General features: G+C 37.0%; 2 protein-coding genes and 1 non-coding gene across 3 annotated transcripts; all 3 read right to left on the bottom strand.

Annotated features, from left to right (window-relative positions):
• Positions 1 to 14,215: 14,215 nt before the first annotated feature.
• LOC113340133 (mavicyanin-like) lies at positions 14,216 to 14,904 on the bottom strand. Its single transcript, XM_026585341.1, has 2 exons — positions 14,769 to 14,904; positions 14,216 to 14,665 (listed from the first exon to the last, which is right to left on the bottom strand). Exons 1-2 carry the CDS (start codon positions 14,902 to 14,904, stop codon positions 14,217 to 14,219), a joined length of 585 nt encoding a protein of 194 aa, XP_026441126.1. The 3' UTR covers position 14,216.
• Positions 14,905 to 15,331: 427 nt separating this feature from the next.
• TRNAG-UCC lies at positions 15,332 to 15,403 on the bottom strand. The gene has a single exon. It is a non-coding gene; the product is annotated as a tRNA-Gly (tRNA).
• A 375-nt stretch (positions 15,404 to 15,778) lies between these two features.
• LOC113340019 (60S ribosomal protein L8-1-like) lies at positions 15,779 to 18,091 on the bottom strand. Its single transcript, XM_026585229.1, has 2 exons — positions 17,593 to 18,091; positions 15,779 to 16,355 (listed from the first exon to the last, which is right to left on the bottom strand). The coding sequence occupies exons 1-2, from the start codon at positions 18,030 to 18,032 to the stop codon at positions 16,013 to 16,015; spliced, it is 783 nt and encodes a 260-aa protein (XP_026441014.1). The 5' UTR covers positions 18,033 to 18,091; the 3' UTR covers positions 15,779 to 16,012.
• Positions 18,092 to 20,714: the final 2,623 nt, after the last annotated feature.

Here is a 20,714-nt window from a genome sequence, read left to right as displayed (position 1 = left end):
GGAAGTATTTGTATCATGTTTGCATTTATTTTAAAAGGGTTATTGGTTTGAGGTAATACAATACATGATAATGGAATTTATATTGATGGGTACATGTATTCATGGAGAGCATGAGGTTGGCCCATTTTGAAAGACACAAAGCCCACTATTTGGTTTTTAAATGGGTTTTCAAAAATTTGGTTTTTGATGGGTTTGGATTTTTGGGAAAAATTTGGTTTGGTGGGATATATATAAAAAAAAAAAAAAAAAAAAAAAAATTGGTTTAAAATGGGAGCAAGTAAAATTTGGTTTTAAAATTGGGAGCAAAAGAAAAAAAAAAATTTGGTTTTTTTTTTTATATATATATAATAAAAGAAGAAAATAAAATTTGGTTTTTGAAATGGGAGCAAGCCCACTGTTTGTCCTCTAATGGAATGGAAGGCTGCGGCCCACAATCGGTTACAAGCTCAGCTGGGTTTAAACCCAGAATACAAAATACAAGTCCAATGGAAGAATTTAAACAAGCCCACACAAAATAAATACAAGCCCACACATTAAACAAACAAGCCCACAAATAAATTATTACAAACCCAAAATAGAAAAATAAAAAGCCCAAAAAAATTGGGTTAATTATTACAAGCCCACAATTAAAAAATTGGAAGCCCACAGGTTGGGTTCTCTCAATGGAATGGGTTTAGGCTTACCTTTTTAGCACAGCCCAGCTGCTCTGATATTGTTGCAAAAACCCAGTTGGGTTTTGGTTCTTTTCCTTGGTGGCGTCCCAGCAGAGGAAAAACAGGTTCAGAACAGCAGGTCCAACAGCAAATGAAGTGAAGCAGATGCAGATGCAAATGCTATGAAATGAAATACAAAATAGCTAAAGAAAAACACAGATAAAACACAGCACCAATCCCCGGCAGCGGCGCCAAAAACTTGGTAGGCTTCTAAAAGGTCCTAAAAATTATCCCCGGCCAAAAACTTGGTGGGCCCGGAGATATGTATAAAATTAAGCGCAATAAAAACGGGGGCCTACAGTAATACCGCAAGTGCACGGTCGTCGGTTGTAGCTCGTGCAAGTACGGGTCGATCCACAGAGATCGGGTGTGTTTGGAGTGTTCTAGCTATTTTGGGTTCTAGTTGCTATTGGGCTATGAAGCCTTTTGGCTTAAATTGGGCTTTGAGTACTAATGGGTTTGAATGCCCTTTGAATGAATTGGGCTCTGTAATGTGAACTGATGCTTTGGGCTCAGAGTTTTTGAACTAACAGTTATAATGGACTGGGCTTGACCTTTTGTCCTAGCAGTGAACTAGGCTTTGCCTTGAACTTAGGCTTGGGCTCAGTGTAGTGAACTGAGCTTGGGATTAAACCTGGGCTTTTGGTCTTTTGGGCCTTGGGCTAACAGTGACTGTGAATTGAGAATTGGGCTCTAGCTTTTCACCTGGGCTTTGATTAAGTCCACAGTGGGCTTTTGTAATTAATCTGGGCTTCAGCAGTAACAGAAGCAATGCACAGCAGGTAGTAGCAGCAGCAGGAGCAAGAGCTGCACAGCAGCTGCACAAGCAGTGCAAGCAGTAGCAGCAGGGGAAGAACTGGCAGAAGCACAAGTGCTGCACAGCAGGGGAAGAAACAATGCAATGCAGCAGTGCAATGCAGCAGGGAAAGTGCAAAAGAGACAGCTGCAGGGCAAAAGCAACAGCAACAGCAACAGCAGCTGCAGCAGCAGTGTAGCAGACAGCTGCAAGGGAAGTGCAAGAGAAACAACAGCAGCAGTAGCACAGGCAAGGAAGAAAATGCACAGCAGGAGAAAATAGCAAACAAAAGCAACACAAAGCAATGCAATAAAGAACAAAGCAAGTGAACCAAGGCCTAAGGCCAAGGGCAAGGATGATAGTGAAACTAAAAGAGCAAGGCTAAGGCAAGAATACAGGCAAACAAAAAGAATGGGAAGAGAATTAGCTTGCTATGAGCACTAATTTCTCCCAATGCTCAATCAACACAATGCACCTAAGCATACAAATGGAATGGCAAGATAATCAGCTTGCTATGAGCACTGATTTCTTCCATTACTCAATCAGTTCAATGCTTCAAAGGTAACTAGCCTAGCATTCCATCAAACTAACAGTGAATTACACATAACAGTAAACATTACATGGCACTAACAGGACATTAACAATGACTCTAACACATAAACAAGAACAACACATGTTAACAGGACACATGTAACAGGAATTGATTGGAAGTTAAAACATGAAATTAAAACAAGCACATTAACAGGAACTTAAACAGGATATGAAAAGTAAAACAACTGAAATTGAAATTGCAAGTGGAACATGAACATCAAACAAAGAAGCAAATTGAACTAAAAAACAACATTAACAGAACATGAACTGAAATTGAAAAGTGAACTGAAATTAACAGAACTTGAAAGTTCTGGACACTGGCTAGTCCAGCATGTCTTTAACACAACCCAACAATACATATTTATACCCACAGACCCAATTTCCCAAAACTACAAAATTAGGGTTCTTCCCCAAAAATCAGTTGAATTAGGGTTACCTAATTTTTTTGAAATTGATCCTTGAAATCGTCGACCCATGATTTGTAATTGCTCCCTGACCTCTTCTCATGCGCCAATTGCAACTCTAGGTTACCTAATTCATCAGTTTTTCACGCCTAGGGATTCAGGCAAAGAAGCGTGAAAAAGTGAGAAAATATGGAACTAGAGGGCTAGGGGGGAGATGGGTTTTGATTACAAGTAGCCATGATGGCTTTTGGAAGAGGCGTGGTGGTGGTTGAGGCAGAGGCAGGCGGAGTTGGTGGCGGACATGGTTTTTGCAGAGAGAATGGGGAAGAAGATGGGGTGAGCTCGATTAGGTTTTGGCTAGGGGTTGTTTGGTTTGTGGGATATAAACTTAGGTTGTTTGAGTGTGAAGCGAGCTCATCAGATTTCGATGTCTTGCGATGCTTAGCCGTGGGGTGTGGAGATGAAGATTGATCTAACGGATAAAAGTGAAGATGCTGGCAGCGACCGTTGGATGCAGATATACAACGAAACTAACGGCGCCAGATGGAGTTAGGTGTTGTAGTGTTAAGCGGAAATATCGAGTTTGATGATCTGGCAAAGAAGCGACCGTAGGATTCAACTGCAATCTAATCTGATGGCTTGGAATTTAGGCACTATGGTGTTTGATAGGATCTTCAGATTTTGATGCGCGATGAAGGAGCGACCATCGGATGATGAGATGGATCCAATCCGACGGCTGAAGATGGAGGCGGTTTTGGTTATAGAAAATGGGTTTGGGTAAGGGTTTTGGGCCTTGGGTATGCCAAGCCCATATCTTCTTTAAGAGCAATTCTTCCTTCTTGAGCCCATATCTAGTCTTTTGGGCTTACGCTCCATTCTTTGCGGCTTCCTTGCGTAATTTCTTCCGGCTTTTCACTACTTCTCTGCTCTTTTTGCTCCGCAAGTCATCCAGACTTTATTTATTACCTAAAAATGCAAAATTAATTAATAAAAATATTTATTCTTGAAAACAATGAAAATACAGAATATGGGATAAAATGTAGAATTAATGCACAAAAGATGAGTTAAATGCCAACAAAAAGGGATAAATATATACAATATTTGGCACTCATCATATGCAATGTGTTTCATTTTATTTCTGATACATAGAGCCAGCAGTACATATATCAAATACTGAGGTTTTTTCTTAATTAGGTTGTTTTTTGGCAGTACATAAGTCCAGTAGTGAATGGGTAACATTGTTTATGTGTCTATTTACCACTGTTTGTGTTTCTGGCACATAATTGGCAGTACATAACTAAAAAACTGAGACATTGTAGTGTTTATGTACTCTAAATTCATCAGTTTCTTTGTTTATGTGATAATGAGCTTTGGATATGAAGTACATAAGGACAATAGTGATTGATTGTGTTTCTGAGATGATGAATGTGTAGTCCATAAATGTTGTACTGAAATAAAACCAATTAAATTTTGCAGGTAAGGTTGTGCCAAAATCTGTTAGGAATTTGTATAGGTCTGGTTTCACAGCATTACATAGCCTGGTTGCTAGAATGAAGGAGAGTAAATATACTTTGAGTGAAGCCACATTGGAAAAGATAGCCGAATCTTCTTATGGACAGATGTTTTTGATGTTCTGGCACACTAAGTACTCAGAAAGTCATTGGGAAAAGTTGGAAGATGCAGTGAAAAAGTACTTGAAGTGTTAGAAAAGGGGTCGAGTCAAGAATGAGCTCACATTTGAGTTTGTTAGAAGAGGTGAAACACACATTATCACGTCGACACCAGAAAAAATGGGTGTAATGTTTGGAATGCCAAGAATGGCAAGAAGAAGAACTGATGACACCTTTTTGATGGGAGGTGGTGGATGGAGGCAGAAACCATTCTACATTAGAAACTTTGGTGATAGCAACACGGTTACAAGACCAATGCTACAAGATGCCATCTTGAAACTGCTCAAGCGTACTGGAATCAAGAATTGTAAATCTGAAGGTGGCGAAGACAGTGATGATGACAATGATGAACAAGTACCCGATAGTGAAGATGATGAAGATATGGAGTACAGGATACCAAGAGTAGAAACTGAACAAACAATTGAAGATATGGTTAAGCTATTATGCCTGTTTATGTGTATTACTTTGTTTTTTACAACAAAAGATGCTCATAAACTCAAAGAAAAGTACTTTGGTTTAGTTGATGATCTTGAGAAGTCAAAGAATGTATCTTGGCCTGACCTGATACATAGTTTCTTAGAGAAGAAAATCAATCAGAACTACAACACTCCCGAGGACATCACTGGTTGTGTCGTCTATTTGTTGGTATCGATCATCTAGTACAAGCTTTTTTTTTCCAAGTACATATTTACTCTACTGTCATTTAAGTTTCTGTATTTGATTCTATTGATGTTATTTTTGTCATAGTTGTTGTATGCGGAGCATACTCACTTGGTGAAACCAGTGACGTTACCAGATGATCGATACCTTCCAAGAGCGGCAAGGTGGAACATCAAAGAAATATCTGTTGAGTTTCTAAAGGATATGGAGGCTTCGCAATACACAGTAAGTCCCTAAGAAAAAATATATTACTAGGATAAGTTTTATTTCATTATGCTTCTTCTAGTTTTGGTTTAGGAAACAATGATGCACCAGTACATATCTAAAAAACTGATTAAAGTTGATGAATTTAAGTATAATTATTTATGTTTTCATAAATAATTATTTAAATGATTTGTTTTAGGTAGGACACTATCAGAAAAGCAGTTTTCTGATTGACCAAAATGATTGTGTGTGTGTCATATGCACTATTTATTTGAGTACATATATGTTATACTGATACAAAAACTGGTTATATGTGTGCGTTATATGTACTTTTCCAGTTCTCTAAAGAATTTAAGGATGAATATACTATGTATGAAAAAGAAATGTTGAATGAAATTGCTCAAAGGCTTCCAGTTGAAGACGTGCCATTGACAGTAGATTGGCAAGAAAAATTCGAGGATTTGGAAGTAAAGAATGAAGATTTGAGGCTGACAATTGCAGAAAAATGGTGTGAGTTACAGAGGAAAGAGGACGGCCTCCCCATTGATGTGAGTATCCTAGAAGAGCTTTTGAATGATATATCACAGAGCTTACCCACCTCCACAACCAAACTCGGGAGAAGAAGAATCTAGCAGTAGCTCTGAAGAAGGGCATGATGATTTGGATGACACCGTTCCATCAGCAACTACTCCCTTGGTAACAGAGGCTGAACAGGAAATTCCAGATGATACCCAAGAAAAGTCGAATGAACAGGGAAATGCTACTCCAACAATGCCTGTTATGGGGGGCTCTGAAGAAAATCTCACACAGTTCGATATTGAAGTTTCACAGTTTAAAATTTGGGCTAGATCTGATTTGGAGCGAAAGGTGAAAGAGCTGCAAGAGGAAAAGAGCATGCCAGAACCATCACAGGTAAGTTATATTCTTTCTAGTATTAGTTTAGTTTGTAAAAAACTAAAACTTGTCAGTACATATCTACTATACTGAAAAAACATACAAGTACATATCTGCAATACTGATTAAAAACATATCACCTTATGTTGAATACAGACTGAAAAGGCTGAACTCCAACAAACAGCAGCGACACAAGTTCTGGGTAATATTGAAGTGGAAATTGGTTCTCTTAGAGATAGACAGGTGAGCGAATTGAACGTTACACTAGTTAGTTCAATTTTATACTTTGTCATCCTATAAAATAATACGGTTTGGCATTGCATTTATGTAGGGTGCATCGCTTGAAGAAATGTTGCCGAATATGCAGTTTATGCCTTTGGTTTGTGAGCTGCCGAGTCTCAAAGAACTGCATACCGTGCCGATGGAGAAACTGATTGACCTGGCCATCCATGGGAAGGGTATTTATACCGATGAGTACTCAAAATATCTACAAGCTGAAATTATGGGAGATCCTTATCCATCCTTAGGAATTCTTAGTCTGGAGTACCCATCGACTGGTAGTTTACCAAGCTTGGAAAAAATGGAATCTTCTCAAATCTTCGACAAATTTTATGCTAAAGATCTGGATCCTCCATCACAAGTTTCAAGACCAACTTTTGACTTGGGTTTAGGACCAAGTGATCAAAATGGAGAAGAGGTGCAGCAGCCTGCAATTGATCTAGGTGCACCTGATCCACCTCAAATCCATCTTGCAGCTGCGCCTGCGCATAATGAAGCTCCAGTTGCTAGAGGAGCATTAGATCAATCTCAAACGAATCCCTCGGATGAGCAAGCTCAAATCGATACTGCACCTACACTTAATGAAGCCTCTGCAATTGTTTTAGCTGCAGCTGAACAAGCTCGTTTGAAAGCTGATCTTCAGCAACCTGAACAAGAAGTATGAACATGTTATAAACCTAGTACATATATCCTTCTGATACATATAACCAGCAGTACGTATATCAATTTTTGGTCAAATAGTTCGTAGTCTGATTTGTTTCAAATGCAGGGAACAAGGAAACCTTGGGATCCCATTCCACTCAATGAAGTAGAAAGGAAGAAGAAAATGAAGAATGACAGAAAGCAACAGCCTACTAAACAATTAGGGAGTCTTGTAAGTACCTAAATCTACTTCTGTTTAATGAATTTATGTTTTGTTTTTAATGATGCTTTTAGCATATGTACTAATGCTGCCGATTCTCAAACAGAAGTATCCAGTTTTAGATGCTGAAAAGGCAGATGAAGCTCGACTGAAGAAGAATATGAGCGCCGAAAAAGCTAATGCATATGCTGAGACTCTCCAACTTCTTTCTGAGCTACGGAAGGTAATTATAATTACCAAAAAGTGAAAAGTAACAACTTTATCAATACTTAATGGACCACTTATGTTACATATGTTTAGTAACATAGGAAAACCCAACAGTACATATGTTATGTACTCAGTGAAACTAAAAGTACATAACTTCTGTACTGAAAAGAATCCGACAATACATATGTTTTATTCTGTTCATTTTTTTTTTTGCTTTTTTAGTCTCTCATTTGTTTTTTTACGTTTATGGTATATTGAAGGATAACGAACTTGGAGTTAGTCAAACATCAGAGGAAGATGACGTAACACTTGCCAAGAGACTCGAAGATAGGCTGTCTACAAAGAGTAATGAAGTCAAACCAATAGCGAAGTCGACTACATCAGTCATGGACAAGGAGAAGAAAAATACGACTATCTCAGCCAAGGAGAAGAAACTTACTCCAAAAATCACATACACCCCTCAGAAGCCAGTAACTCGGAACCACCCGCAGAAAAGAGTTGATCCTGAGTTTGCTAGTGGCAAAGGACTGTCGGGACCTAAAATGCGAAAAACAAAGTCCAGAACTGAAAACCCAGTTGAAAAAGATTGCCCAACAGAGAAAGTTCAGAAAAAGGATGGCGAGAATGTGAGAAAGAGAAAAGCTAAAGGTGATCCAAATCTGCAAGAAATTACTAAAAAAGTGAAGAATGCACGCAAGTTGTTGAGCCTAAGGAAATCTCCTTTTTATAAGGATTTGAGTTCACAACAAAGAGCGCTTCTCTCTCCTTTTTTTGACAAATATACCTCAATGTGAGTCTCTCTTGGATAGGTCCCTTTCATTTTAACAAAACTTTATGTACTTAGTTTAGAATCAAACTTATAATTGATTTGGATTATTTGAATTTGCAGCAACAGTGCTTGGAAAGCTCCTGCTGTGATTGGTCATCACATATTATCTGCAGAGACATTTGAAGATCTGCTACATAACAGGGCTTTGGAGGGAGATCTTATAAATTACTGGCAATACCAACTGAAAAAAGCATATCATAATGAGAAACCGGTGAATGGACAGAGAAAGTACATTCCAGTACTCCACATTGATCCAACAGGCTGGGTATGTTTTCCAATTTATCTCGATAAACAACATGCATCATGTCTTTGTAAAGTGCAGTTCATATCTCTGATATTGTTTTACATTGAATCCGAATTTATGCTTATTTGTTTTATATATTGAGAATTTGAATAGCATATCTGCGAAACTAAAACGAAACAATTTTTTTTTGATGTTGTAACAAATATTATGCTTTCATATATGTGTTTTACACTATAATTTTCAGTACATATTTACTACACTGATAAATTTAATTCTTTTTCAGTTTTATTTAAGTGACCCAGTACATCAAGTAGCAGCAAACACTGCTGTCTTCTTACCCATCAGGAATATGGAGGAAGGAACCAGGAAGATTATTATTCCAATGTCACACCAAAACGTGCATTGGACGCTTCTTGTGTATGAATGCGAGAAAGGCGAATTCTTCCACTACAACATTTGGGAAGCTGTATCCAAAAACAAGTGTCTCGATAATGCTAATCTTATGGCAGAATACTGCTTGTTAGCAATTAATGAACGCTTGTCGAGCCTGCGCCTTCCACTTGTAAACAGAGTAAAGATGATTAGTTACCCAACACCTCAACAGGGAGACTATCCAGATTGTGCAATATATATCATGCACATCATGAAGAAAGTTGCAAAGGAGGAAGTAATTGATGGAGTGCGAATGAGCTTGGGAGACCCAGAAGAACTAAAGGACAAAATACATAAGAAGAGGATCTCTTTAGCATGCGACATACTCTCAGCAACATCTCCTCCTGAGGAGAGCTGGAATATTCATGCTCCAAAAGGTTTTTAAGACAGTGCTTATATGAATTAGGACTGCATAGTATAAGTTATCATAGAGAACATATTCAGAGTTTTCTAGTTTGTTTTAGACAATATCAAAGTTTAGTAATTATTCTTATTTATTTTGATAACAATTGTTCTCGAAACTATGGTGTTTGTGTTTAATCTATGTACAGTTGTTTGTTTTTATAAAAATGTTGACATGTGGGATGGTAAAAGTCCATAGTATGAAGTGTTTTGGTGTGTCTTATGTAACATAGACCAGCTATTAGATTCAATTGAAGAATATGACTCTCTAAATTTGTTAATCATGATGGGGAGAACATGAATCTCAGAGCTGGTCTCTTTGTTTGGTGTGTCTTAATTGAACACACAGTACATAATAGTTGTGCTCAGAAAGTCTTGAACAACCAGCCATAATGGCCTAGAAGAACTTAGGGTACATAATAGATGTACTCCAAAAATCCTGAATAGCCACAATGACCTGGAAGAAACACATAGTACATACTCACTGTAATATTTATGTAGTACATAGGTGTGACATATTGTAACATTTTTCAGAGTGCACCTTGAAAAAATCTTCATCCAGATAGTTGTTCATTACAAAGTAGATAACAAATCACTATTAAAACAAACTTGGAAATCAACCTGAAAAACCAATAATATTGAAAGTGGATAATGCAGTACAAAGTACCATTAAAAGAGTCTTAAATGAGCACAAAGTACCTTGTCCCAGAAAGATATCAAACAGTACATAATTTCAGCACTCTAAAAAAAGCGAACAAAAGTGTTTAAAATGATGCGAAAAACAGAATCTACATTGTGACCAATAGAACTAATAAGGGTGAACTGAAAATCTAAAACTCATGGGTATGAAGGAATAACAGTGCACGTTGCCTTGTTGTGGTGAGTTTTCTTCTTGCAGTTGGAACAACGGACGGACTTCCTAGCTTTCTCCCATGCATTCTTGATACGATTTCCGTTTGGCCTACCTGGTGGAACTCGTGGATGGGGTGGAAAAATAGTATCCTCTGGCAGATACTGCTCTGGCCTGTTGTAGTTGGGGATTGGTCTGATAGCAATTGAATACAACTGCTGAAAATTTGTAACTTTGAAGTAGTCTTCGATATAATCTACGTATCGATCACCCTTGGCAGAAATAGCTGTTGTAGCATGAGAGCATGGAAAACCATAAACACGCCATCTTTGGCAGGTCCAAGTCTTGTTCAGCAGATCAACAGTGTGAGACCTGCAGATGCGTAAAAAGCTTTTCAGCACAAATAACTTAAAAGCAGTACATATATGCAGCACTGCAAACAAATACAAAAAAACAAAACATATGATTCACTCCTACAAGTATGTTATAGTACAGTAAAAGTTGTTTTATGGGATAAAGCTAACCTAGGTGAATGAATCTCATACTCATACGCAGATGACTGAGTAACATTCCAAACTCGACCAATTTGAATATGTTCTTTAAGTAACGCCTCGTAGGTAGGAGTGAGCTTCTCTGGGTCCATCAAAAGACTCATTTCGCGACGTTCATTTATCAACTCCATAACGCGTAACCTATGAATGGAACAAAAAGAACACCTGTAATAAATTTTGAACAAAAAAAAATGAACCAAAAACAAAGAAAACACCAACAAAAAAAACACACACAAACCTGATCATGTCAACGAGGGCGCAGGCAGGAAACCTCTTGTCTTTCCGAATCCAATTATTGAAAAACTCAGCAACGCTTGATGTAGTCTGACCAAATCTACATCCAGTGAAGAACGCGCTGGACCAATGTTCCCTAGGCATATTGAGGCAATACTCAGCAACCCCAGGCCTTCCCATTAAATCCATTTCCATTAGTGCTTCTTCATATCTTGCTGGTGTGGGAGCATAAGTTGCTTTTTTGAAACAAGCCATAACATCTTTGTACTTCTCGTCCGATTTCCTGATTGGTAAGTTTCCTTGCAAGTGGTAGTAACAATAGCCATGATGGGAAGTAGGAAAGTGTTTAGGAATAGCCCTCAACAATCCTTCATGACGATCATACATAAAGGTGATAGGACGGTCATCAACAATGTTGCTAAGATTGCACATAAACCAATCCCAATTGTCAACATCCTCTCCTGGGACCAATGCAAAGGCTAGCGGATAAAAACCTGCAAAAAACAAACAGTACATATATTATATATTGTCACTAAATATGTTGCTATATTAATAGATGTAACATATATTATGTACTGGAAAATAGACTAAGAATTTCCAGTACATAATAGACATATTGTACTCAAAAAAAGATCTTATGCTTACATATATGAATTAGTGTGTGTTAGACACAATAACTATTCAGTACATAAATGGTATACTCAAAAATTTCCAACGATTAAAAGCAGTGAATAACTTGTAAACAATAACAATTAAAACGTAACAAAGAGCACTTGCCTTGATTCCCATTCAGACAAGTAGCATCCATAAGGGTACCTCTAAATCTCCCGGTCAAAAAAGTTGCATCAACAAAAATCATTGGTCGACAAAGTCTATAAACTTCAATACAAGCGCCTATTTCAATGAATAACCTTTCAAATGTCTAAGTTGCATGGTTAAACTGAAAATCCACATAAGAGCCAGGATTTGTTTCTTTCAATGAATTCACCCACCAAACCAGATCAGAGTAAGACTTTACATCATTCCCAAAAATTTCATGGTGTGACCGTTCCAAACCATGATATGCATGGTGATATTTGATATTAACACCAGCACCAACTTTTATATAATCTTCAATTTCGTGAGGCTTGATAAGTGGGTTGTGCATCACAGATCATGAATAAGGTTGTGTACCAGCTTCTTCGATACTTTAGGACTTCTCAACTTCACACCAGCTCCACAAGTGTGCCTCCCAACATACTTTTTTATCCTAAAAACATCGCAAGTAGAATCAATAGCAACTGCATGGATCATCCAAGTGCATGGGACTTTACTGCATTTCATTGTGAACCTTTCACGATCATTCTTCACCTTTGTTACGCGATACCCAGTCTTCAAACAATACTTTTGACAGGCCAACCGAACAGCATCAATACCACCACGAAAAAGCTTGTTCGGATCATCAAAAATATTCTCCCACCCATCGGACAGAAGAGGTTTAACAATTTCTTTTCCATCAGTTTCATAACTATGTCTATCTGCCCTAATCAGTTCTGAATTGTTGTCGACGTCGCTGAATGTAGAGGAACTACATCCACCAGCAGAAAGAAAATCCACATGCAGCTCAAAGAACGCCGATTTCTTTGAAAAATGCAAGGCAGCGAGACCATGAAGTTAAAAGTCAGCAATCACATGCACTTTGACACCATTCTCAACATAAGTGATGATAATCTCAGAAGGCTTCAAGGTTCTCCAGTTTTCACAAATAAGAAATTTCAGGTCATCAATACTAGACTTGAAAGTAACCAAGTGAGCAAAATGATGATGATTATAATAAATGTATGCATAGCAGTAGGTATTTGGATTGGAACACTCTGCATCAGACATGTTTTGAACCTGCAAATGTGACAAAGATGTAACAGTATTAAAATACAGTATTTCACATACGTACTGATGGGTCAAACTAAAAAAAAGTGAGAGATCTATGCAAGAAACAGATTCTAAGAGCAGTTTCTATGAGTATGCCATATATGTACTGCAGATTCATGAACTACAAAATCAACTGCATGACAAAGAATAATTAAGAATCTAGGAGAAACAGCAGAATCGAAGCACGTAATACGGTATTTCACATACGTACTGATGGGTCAAACTAAAAAAAGTGAGAGATCTATGCAAGAAACAGAATCCAAGAGCATAAACAATGAGTATGTCATATATGTACTGCTGGATAATACGATCTGAAAGTGAAAACAAACCTGATTTTGAAAAGAAAACAGAAATATAATCAAATCGAAAGCTAAAATAAGCTAAAAACTTAACAATCTAACCAAATAACTGAATAAATACGAACAAGATTCATAAAAAACAAACAGAACACAACCGATCTCCATGAAACTGTAGCAGAAATAAGAAAATAGAAAAGATTAAGCAACATACCTGTTAAAATCACTAAAGAAATCTTCAGAAATCCTAATCCAAACGCGAGAAGAAGAAAGAGAGCAGAAACCCGGATGTGAATTCCCTGGTATCTTTTTTTAGAAACTTTGAAATAGGCTGCTTAAATATGGAATTGGAAGGGTAGTTTAGGTATTTGAAAAATTCACATGATTTGTCCCGCACGTGTACAGGATCTGGGATTAAAAAATTGGGTCCATTTTTATGTTTTCTTTTTATTATGGACCTCTAGTTACTGGGCTTTAGTGGATGGACCCGCCACTAACTAGTTTCACTATAGTAGTTATCGGTAATTCCTAGTTTTTATAACTAGAAAGACGAACCACTACACTAGTTAAGGAAATGTGGGAGTTGTTACTCCTATCTTTGTTGGCAGTTCTCTGTTATCAGCACCCATATTTTGTTTTTCTAAAAAATTTGAACTTAGCTGTGTTTGAACTAAGTTGTATTGTTATCATAATCTATTTCCTTTCCGATGATCAGTTATATCACCTCAGATCATAGTGTGTTGCTAAAGTTTCCAATAACATGCTACAAGTTAATTAAGCAGATTTTGTTGGCCTACATGTTACTGTAGTTTTGGTTTTAGGAGGATCAGATAAGTAAAGTCCCATGTTCGATTGGGTTAAATTAAACCTACCCAGCGGATAATTCACTAATCGCCTCGCCTAGGTAAATGTCATTTTAAGGCTTTCCGGTGAAGCGAGAACATTTGGTGAGATGAGCCAAGACAAGCTTTATACAGGGAATGAACTAGAGATAGTGAACCATAAATTATTATTCATAGAAGTAGATATAGGTAGGTAACATGACCGACTGACTGACTGCATATTCATCTTGAAACAGGACTCCAGATTAACGTAATAAGTAGACTAATCTATTTTCATAACCACTGAATTAACCACCACTGACCATACTTACCATAATAGTTCAGTAAGACTTGATATAAGAAGCCATCTTAGTAGTTACCGATCATCAGTTTGATCGAAACTAGAGTAATCACAGAAGCAAGTATAAACTGATGGGTGAACTTTGTTGCTGCAGATGGAAAACCTTTAGGGTGAGGAGCATTAGGACCAGGTGGAACATCGAAACTATCAGGGGTACCAGGAGTGTTTGAAGGAGGTGGAGGTGATTGACTAGGAGAAGGTGGTGAACTGCCAATAGGAGGAGTATAGCTGCCGTCCCCTGAGCCTGATGAGTCTGTAGAGTTAACAACAATCTTGACCTTCAGTCCTGAGATGCAATGACCTATAGTTCCGCATATGAAGTACCTGGTACCAAGAGCATCAAGGGTTACAGTGGTGTTAGTTCCATCGGTTATACTGATCGGATTCTCCAAGTTGCACACGTCGTACGAATACTCAGTCACTTCAAGCACATTGTGAACTGGTTTGTACACAAACACTGCATGTAACAGTCGGAGAATTTGAGAATATTCAGAAACATAATTGATCTAGTACGAAGCCAAATTAGTTCAATTGAGTGATTAAGAGAAATGAATACGTACATAGTGTATCTCCAACGCTGAAAGAGTATGAAGAGCCCCAAGTTTGCACATCAGAATCAAGAGCCCATCCGGATTCTCCACCAACAGCGTAATTAGTAGCAGATGTTGCATAAACCAAAACCAACAACATGACCATTAACTTGACAATTGTGTTGAAAACCCATACTTGAATCATCATCCTCATTAAGTTCTCAGAAAATTTTCTTCTCTGTAAATTGAAAAATACTAGTATGATTATACTTGTTCTATTTTCTATGTTGATATATATATATAGGTGGGATGAACATATTCCATGATTCTTGGTCTTTCCTCATGAGAATTGAAACGAACTGATCATGCAGATATCACTTGAGACTGGTGAATGCAAAAGCTGCAGATCTCTGTACCGGTCTCAACAGGGTTAAAATGTGTGTTGGTACAAAACTCAACAAATTATTTCATGTTAGAAGCAGAGTAGTACTCTGTTTTGGACTGAATGCAAAATGTTGACTAATTATTTCAAAAAGTTATGCTGACTAGTCCTTGGCAAAAAATGCTAAATTGAAACCTAAAAAAGTTTCGGTTGCGTCTGCCGGGAGTCGAACCCGGGTCTATTGCTTGGAAGGCAATTATCCTAACCGTTGGACTACAAACGCTTGTTGGATTCAGATGTTGAAGGATTATTCATGGAGAATTCTTGTGCTATCAAGATATATTCACCATCAAGCAAATTTAAGCACTGGAGTCTAGCAATTTATTGATATAGCTTGGATTCAGTATTCAGTTGCAGTACTGGAATGCTCAAAGAAGATGTTCCAAAGTATCTTAAAAAAAGATGTTTCAAAGTATGCTATTACAGATTTTTTGCAGTTGCTTTCACTCTCTTTTGCAAAGGACAATGCAAAACATTATAAAGCTTATCCTAAACCTCTTCATAGTTCATATACGGATATATCCGACAGATGCACTCATACTTCTTAGCAAAGTACATTAATTCAAGAAAATATGCTTCAAAACTGCAAAAAACTGACTTTAGCAAAGAGGAAATTATCAAACTGTGTTGTTAAATTCAGTATATTGCTCAAGCAATAAACTTGCAGTTCACAGAGAGACTTCATTCTGATCATTCTACACACTAATAAGTAATATCTGAAGACAAATAAACAATAAAAGTATTCTTCTCACAGTACCTCTCACGAGTCAAACTAGGAAAGATTGATTCAAGATATCCAAACAAACTAAAACAGTAAAAACAAGCAAAGAACTTAAGCTTTATCTGTCTTGGCAGCAGCTGAAGCAGCCTGTCCACGAAGACGTCCAGTTCTCCTAGCAGCAATGAGACCAACCTTTTGTCCAGGAGGTGCATCACGACGAACGGTACTGGCATGTCCAATATGTTGGTGGTTACCTCCTCCGTGAGGATGCTCAACGGGATTCATAGCAACACCACGAACCTTGGGCCAGGAGTTTCTCTTCACTCTGTACTTGTGGTAAGCATTTCCTGCTTTCAACATGGGCTTCTCAGTCCTGCCTCCACCAGCAACTTGGCCAATCATAGCACGGCATCCACTTGGTACAATCTTTTTTGCTCCAGAAGGAAGCTTAATCCTGAAAAACAAAAATTGAGGATTCAGACTTGAGAACCAAACCAAGGACACTAACTCCATTCCAAAAACATTCATTGGAAGAAGATCAATGCTTAGATAGTGAAATACAACAGGTCAACCGAACAACGGACAATAAACATAAAGGACCATAGAGGTTTATCAACAATTCTAGCCAAGATTCATAAGCATGCCACGCTCATAACAGTTTTAAGGCTGTACAGAATCCTGCCTATCCTCAATGCAAAGGCATTGATATCCTTTTCACTTTATTTGTCCACACCCTATGAGATTTCAACCAAATGAAATAACTACCATATATGCAAATAACTAACTCCCTAATAATCATCATATTCCAAAATTCAAATAATCTATCTATCTGTGCATACACTCAAACATATCGCTAAGAAGTCAGTAACCAAAACTATTTCAATCAAGACCTTCGACAAACAAAGGGCCTAAATCAACTTTACTAATTCTTCATAGAGAAAAACCACGGCATATATCAGCAATTTGATACCACATAACAACACAGAATGATATCACATAAGTCAAAATTTGTTTGTATATCACCTGTCAACGTTTCTTTTTATGTAATTATATTTCTGGTTCTACTTGCGCATCTTTATAACAGATATAGAACGACTGGAATTTACTGTACCAACAATAAATCGCATTACTGACTACAACTACAATTAAACATGTTTTATGTTACCACATATCAGCAATATTTGCACACATAAGCAATTTCATACATCATAATGTACTAACTACATACAGATAATTTCTACATATTTAGCTAATTTTCAATATACTGGACTCACCACTCAAAACACACTACTAATGAACTCCGTAACAGAACAAGTCAAGGTATCAGCAAAGGGAGTAAATCAATACTAATTCATCATCATAGGGCAAAACCATGGCATATATTGAACTCATAGGTCAATCAAGACTACTGAACTCAGTAAACATACTACTATGTCAATCAAAAACCCTCAAATTAACAAAGGGCCTAAACCAATTTCAATAATTCATCACAGACCAAAACCATGGCATATATTGAATTCATTAAACATACCACTATGTCAATCAAGACTACTGAACTCAATAAACATACTACCATGTCAATCAAAACCCTCAAATTAACAAAGGGCTTAAACCAATTTCACTAATCATTTTCAGCAAAATCACAAAAATCTACAAAACAAAATCACACAAATCAAAGAGATAACATATACCTTGAAGTACCATTATCAGGGTTATGGCTGATAACAATAGCATAATCACCAGAAGCTCTAGCTAATGTTCCTCTATCACCAACATGATGTTCAACATTACAAATAACAGCTCCTTCAGGGATAGATCTCAATGGCAAAACATTTCCAACCATCAGATTAGCTTTCTTCCCACAATACAAAAACTGTCCAGTATACATACCCTCAGCAGCAACAAAAAGCTCCTTCTGATGCTTGTATCTGAATGGATGTCTGAAAGTAACTCTTGCTAATGGTGCACCACGACCTGGATCGTGGATGATTTCAGTAACTACTCCTTTCAAGTAACCATTTCTTTCACCGAAATCTAAACTCCTGAATCTTGCTGGTCCTTTGCGGTGGTGGGTGTGGGATTTGAAGATGGAACCAGCTCCCTTACGTTGAGATCTGATTACACGACCCATTTGGTGATGAAGATGGTGGTGGCAGAGGCGGAATTAGGGTTTTGTTCTGTGGAAATGAAATGAAACGGGGGATAAGTTATTTATATACGAAACGGAAACAAGGGTTTAGATGGTAAGGATCGGCACGGATAGGAAATGGAACGAATCGGCACGAATAAAAACCTTTAGTGGCTGGCCTAGTCTCTAGTCTACCACTTCAAGGTTAAAACTACAACCTGACCCAACAATTTCAATTGACCAAAATCTTCGGATGATCTGAACCAGGTTTTCTATTTTCTTTGCCTCTAGAAGTGCGAGAGAATTTTTAAGGGAAAAATTTTTGCTCAGCTGTTGTCTTAATTATATCAATAATAGGTACAAATTGTTCTGGCTTTCAACGAGTCAAAGAAGATAAAACTCGTGGACTCCATCATAACTAAGTACAAATTGTTCTTTTAGATGTGACCGGTTTTTAATCTCTGGTAAGTTTGGGAAAGTTTTTCAGTTAATAAATTGTTTTGTAAGTGATATCACGTCTGAGCTGACCATATATAAAATGGTCAGTTATGGTGATATTATATCAATAATGTTCGAGACGCGTGAGAGCGAAAATTCTAGAGAAATCAATTATCATGATTCAAGCTCCTGGTAAATTTGACTAACCTCTTGTTGATTATCCAAATTGTTTTTGCCTATAATCTATCATATGTGCTAAAAGTTGGTCCGGTAAGCCATTTGTATCTTATAACCCAAAATATGCATTCTAATTTCGTCAAAACTTTTGTCTCATCGTGGTAACTTTAGAAATGGTATAATACTCCCTTCATCCCACAAAATATGCATTCCTGTTTTCTCGAGATATAGGGGTCCGAAACGGAATGAGATTATAAATCTTCATATTTCTTTTTGACAAATGACTCAAAATCTTTATGAAACCTGCGACTTCCTCATCTATATCTTTATCAAAAATAGGAGTCACTTTTATTAAAAAGTTCATCCAACAATTTCATTAAAACAGTTTTTACACCATCAGCAAGACTTTGACTAGAAGACTCATTCAATACGTTTTCAAGAGGATTTATATACCTTGATTTGATATATATATCCTGATCACTATTCTCATTTACACAGGCAACACTCTATGTCTTATACTCTTGATAATAATCATCAGACATATTATCAAGTGTTGCAGTGTATGCTGGTTTCCTGTAGCTCGTCTCTGCTAGGGCATATAGATGATAAATGTCCGAGTCCAAGAAAATTGAAGCTTCAACATCATCATCATCATTAGTATGTGACTTATGATAAGGATGTGATGTAACTTTAGAAACTGTCTTTTTTCCTTTTCTCAAAAAAGTTCAAAATTATCGTGAAGTATCATCCTTAGTCTCTGTCCCACTAGGTTTACCCTTAGAGGAACTAGCTAGTATTATTTATTACATATTTGATAGAAACACATATTTCTTTTCAGACCTTTGTATTCATTATCAAAGATCATTGATTTTCCAACTAGATCACTCTTTGTTAGTTTTGAATGATCGTTTGCTTCTATAATGGAATGCTTTATAGACTCGTATCTTGAAGGTAGATACCTTAGAATTTTACACATAATATATTTTTCTGAAATAGTTTTTCCTAACGAATGTGAGGAGCATCCGAGAGAGATATTGGTTAAATTCATCAAACATATCATCATCAGACATACAAATGTTTTCCTAGTCAAATGCTAGAATTTAAAGCCTTGCTTTTTGATCTGTCGTATTCCCTTCGAAAATGGTCTCCAAGATATGCCAATCTTTTTTTGAAGTTTCACATGTATAGTCATATGATGTTAAAGATCTTAGATTATGGCATGTATAATAACGTTCAATCCATCTACATTATGTTTTGCAACACTTACTTCAATTGCTTATATTCACCAATATCCCTGGAAGAGTTTATACCGTTTATAGTATCTGTTGGAGAAAAAAAAATGATGGGGGAAAAATCCGGAAGGGGGCATGGGGACCAATCACAATCCGACACCTTTTCTTATCTATTTGGACGGTTTCCAGCCAACTTACGCTATGATTTTATATCCCTAATTTGCCCTTCCTTTTAAATCTGAGTAATCTTATTAACTACCAATATTTTTTTCTCCTTAATTGAAGTACCACCTTAAAGACCGATAGAATGTATATAAGAAAAAGATATTAATCATCTTAATAACTACAATATATATTCAGAATGTTTTTTGAGGAAACTTGATTTCTTGCAGTTGCTACCTTTTTTATGGCGAGCTGAAGCAGGAGTTTTATAAGTTTTTTCTACATGGATAAAAAACAAACCAAATAAAGTTATACAGAATCCAAACGGATAAAACTTAAGAATACTAGTGGAACTGATTGCTTACCCCAGTTTCTGCCACATGAGAAATAACTTTTGGAGTAAATGTTCGAGAGTAAATCTTCTTGAGAGTTACTAGAACATCATCATCATGAAAGGGCTTGTTAAAGCAATCCAAACATGAACAAGGCTCAACACAATACACGCCATCAGCAAAACATTCACAGTAACTGCTGTTTGAGGGTGAAAACAGTTTTTGCTGATTTTGATAATTTCGAGTGTGTGGATGAGAAACGAGTCTAAACCCTAAACAATGTACTGCAAGGGAGTACTTTGATTCGAGAGACCAATCTATACAAATGCGGCCTAAACCAAGAA

Source organism: Papaver somniferum, unplaced genomic scaffold (genome assembly GCF_003573695.1).
Source record: "Papaver somniferum cultivar HN1 unplaced genomic scaffold, ASM357369v1 unplaced-scaffold_21, whole genome shotgun sequence".
NCBI classification, from domain to species: domain Eukaryota; kingdom Viridiplantae; phylum Streptophyta; class Magnoliopsida; order Ranunculales; family Papaveraceae; genus Papaver; species Papaver somniferum.
The sequence above is the reverse complement of the archived record's forward strand: the minus strand, read 5'-3'. Positions and strand labels throughout refer to the sequence as shown.

Excerpts from the sequence above, each read along its gene's own strand:
- LOC113340133 (XM_026585341.1), bottom strand. The coding sequence starts at position 14,904 with ATGGTCATGTTGTTGGTTTTGGTTTATGCAACATCTGCTACTAATTAC. Across the intron at positions 14,666-14,768 it reads CAGCGTTGGAGATACACTAT|TGTTTGTGTACAAACCAGTT; the intron begins GTACGTATTCAT and ends TGTTACATGCAG.
- LOC113340019 (XM_026585229.1), bottom strand. The coding sequence starts at position 18,032 with ATGGGTCGTGTAATCAGATCTCAACGTAAGGGAGCTGGTTCCATCTTC. Across the intron at positions 16,356-17,592 it reads CCTGATAATGGTACTTCAAG|GATTAAGCTTCCTTCTGGAG; the intron begins GTATATGTTATC and ends TTTGTTTTTCAG.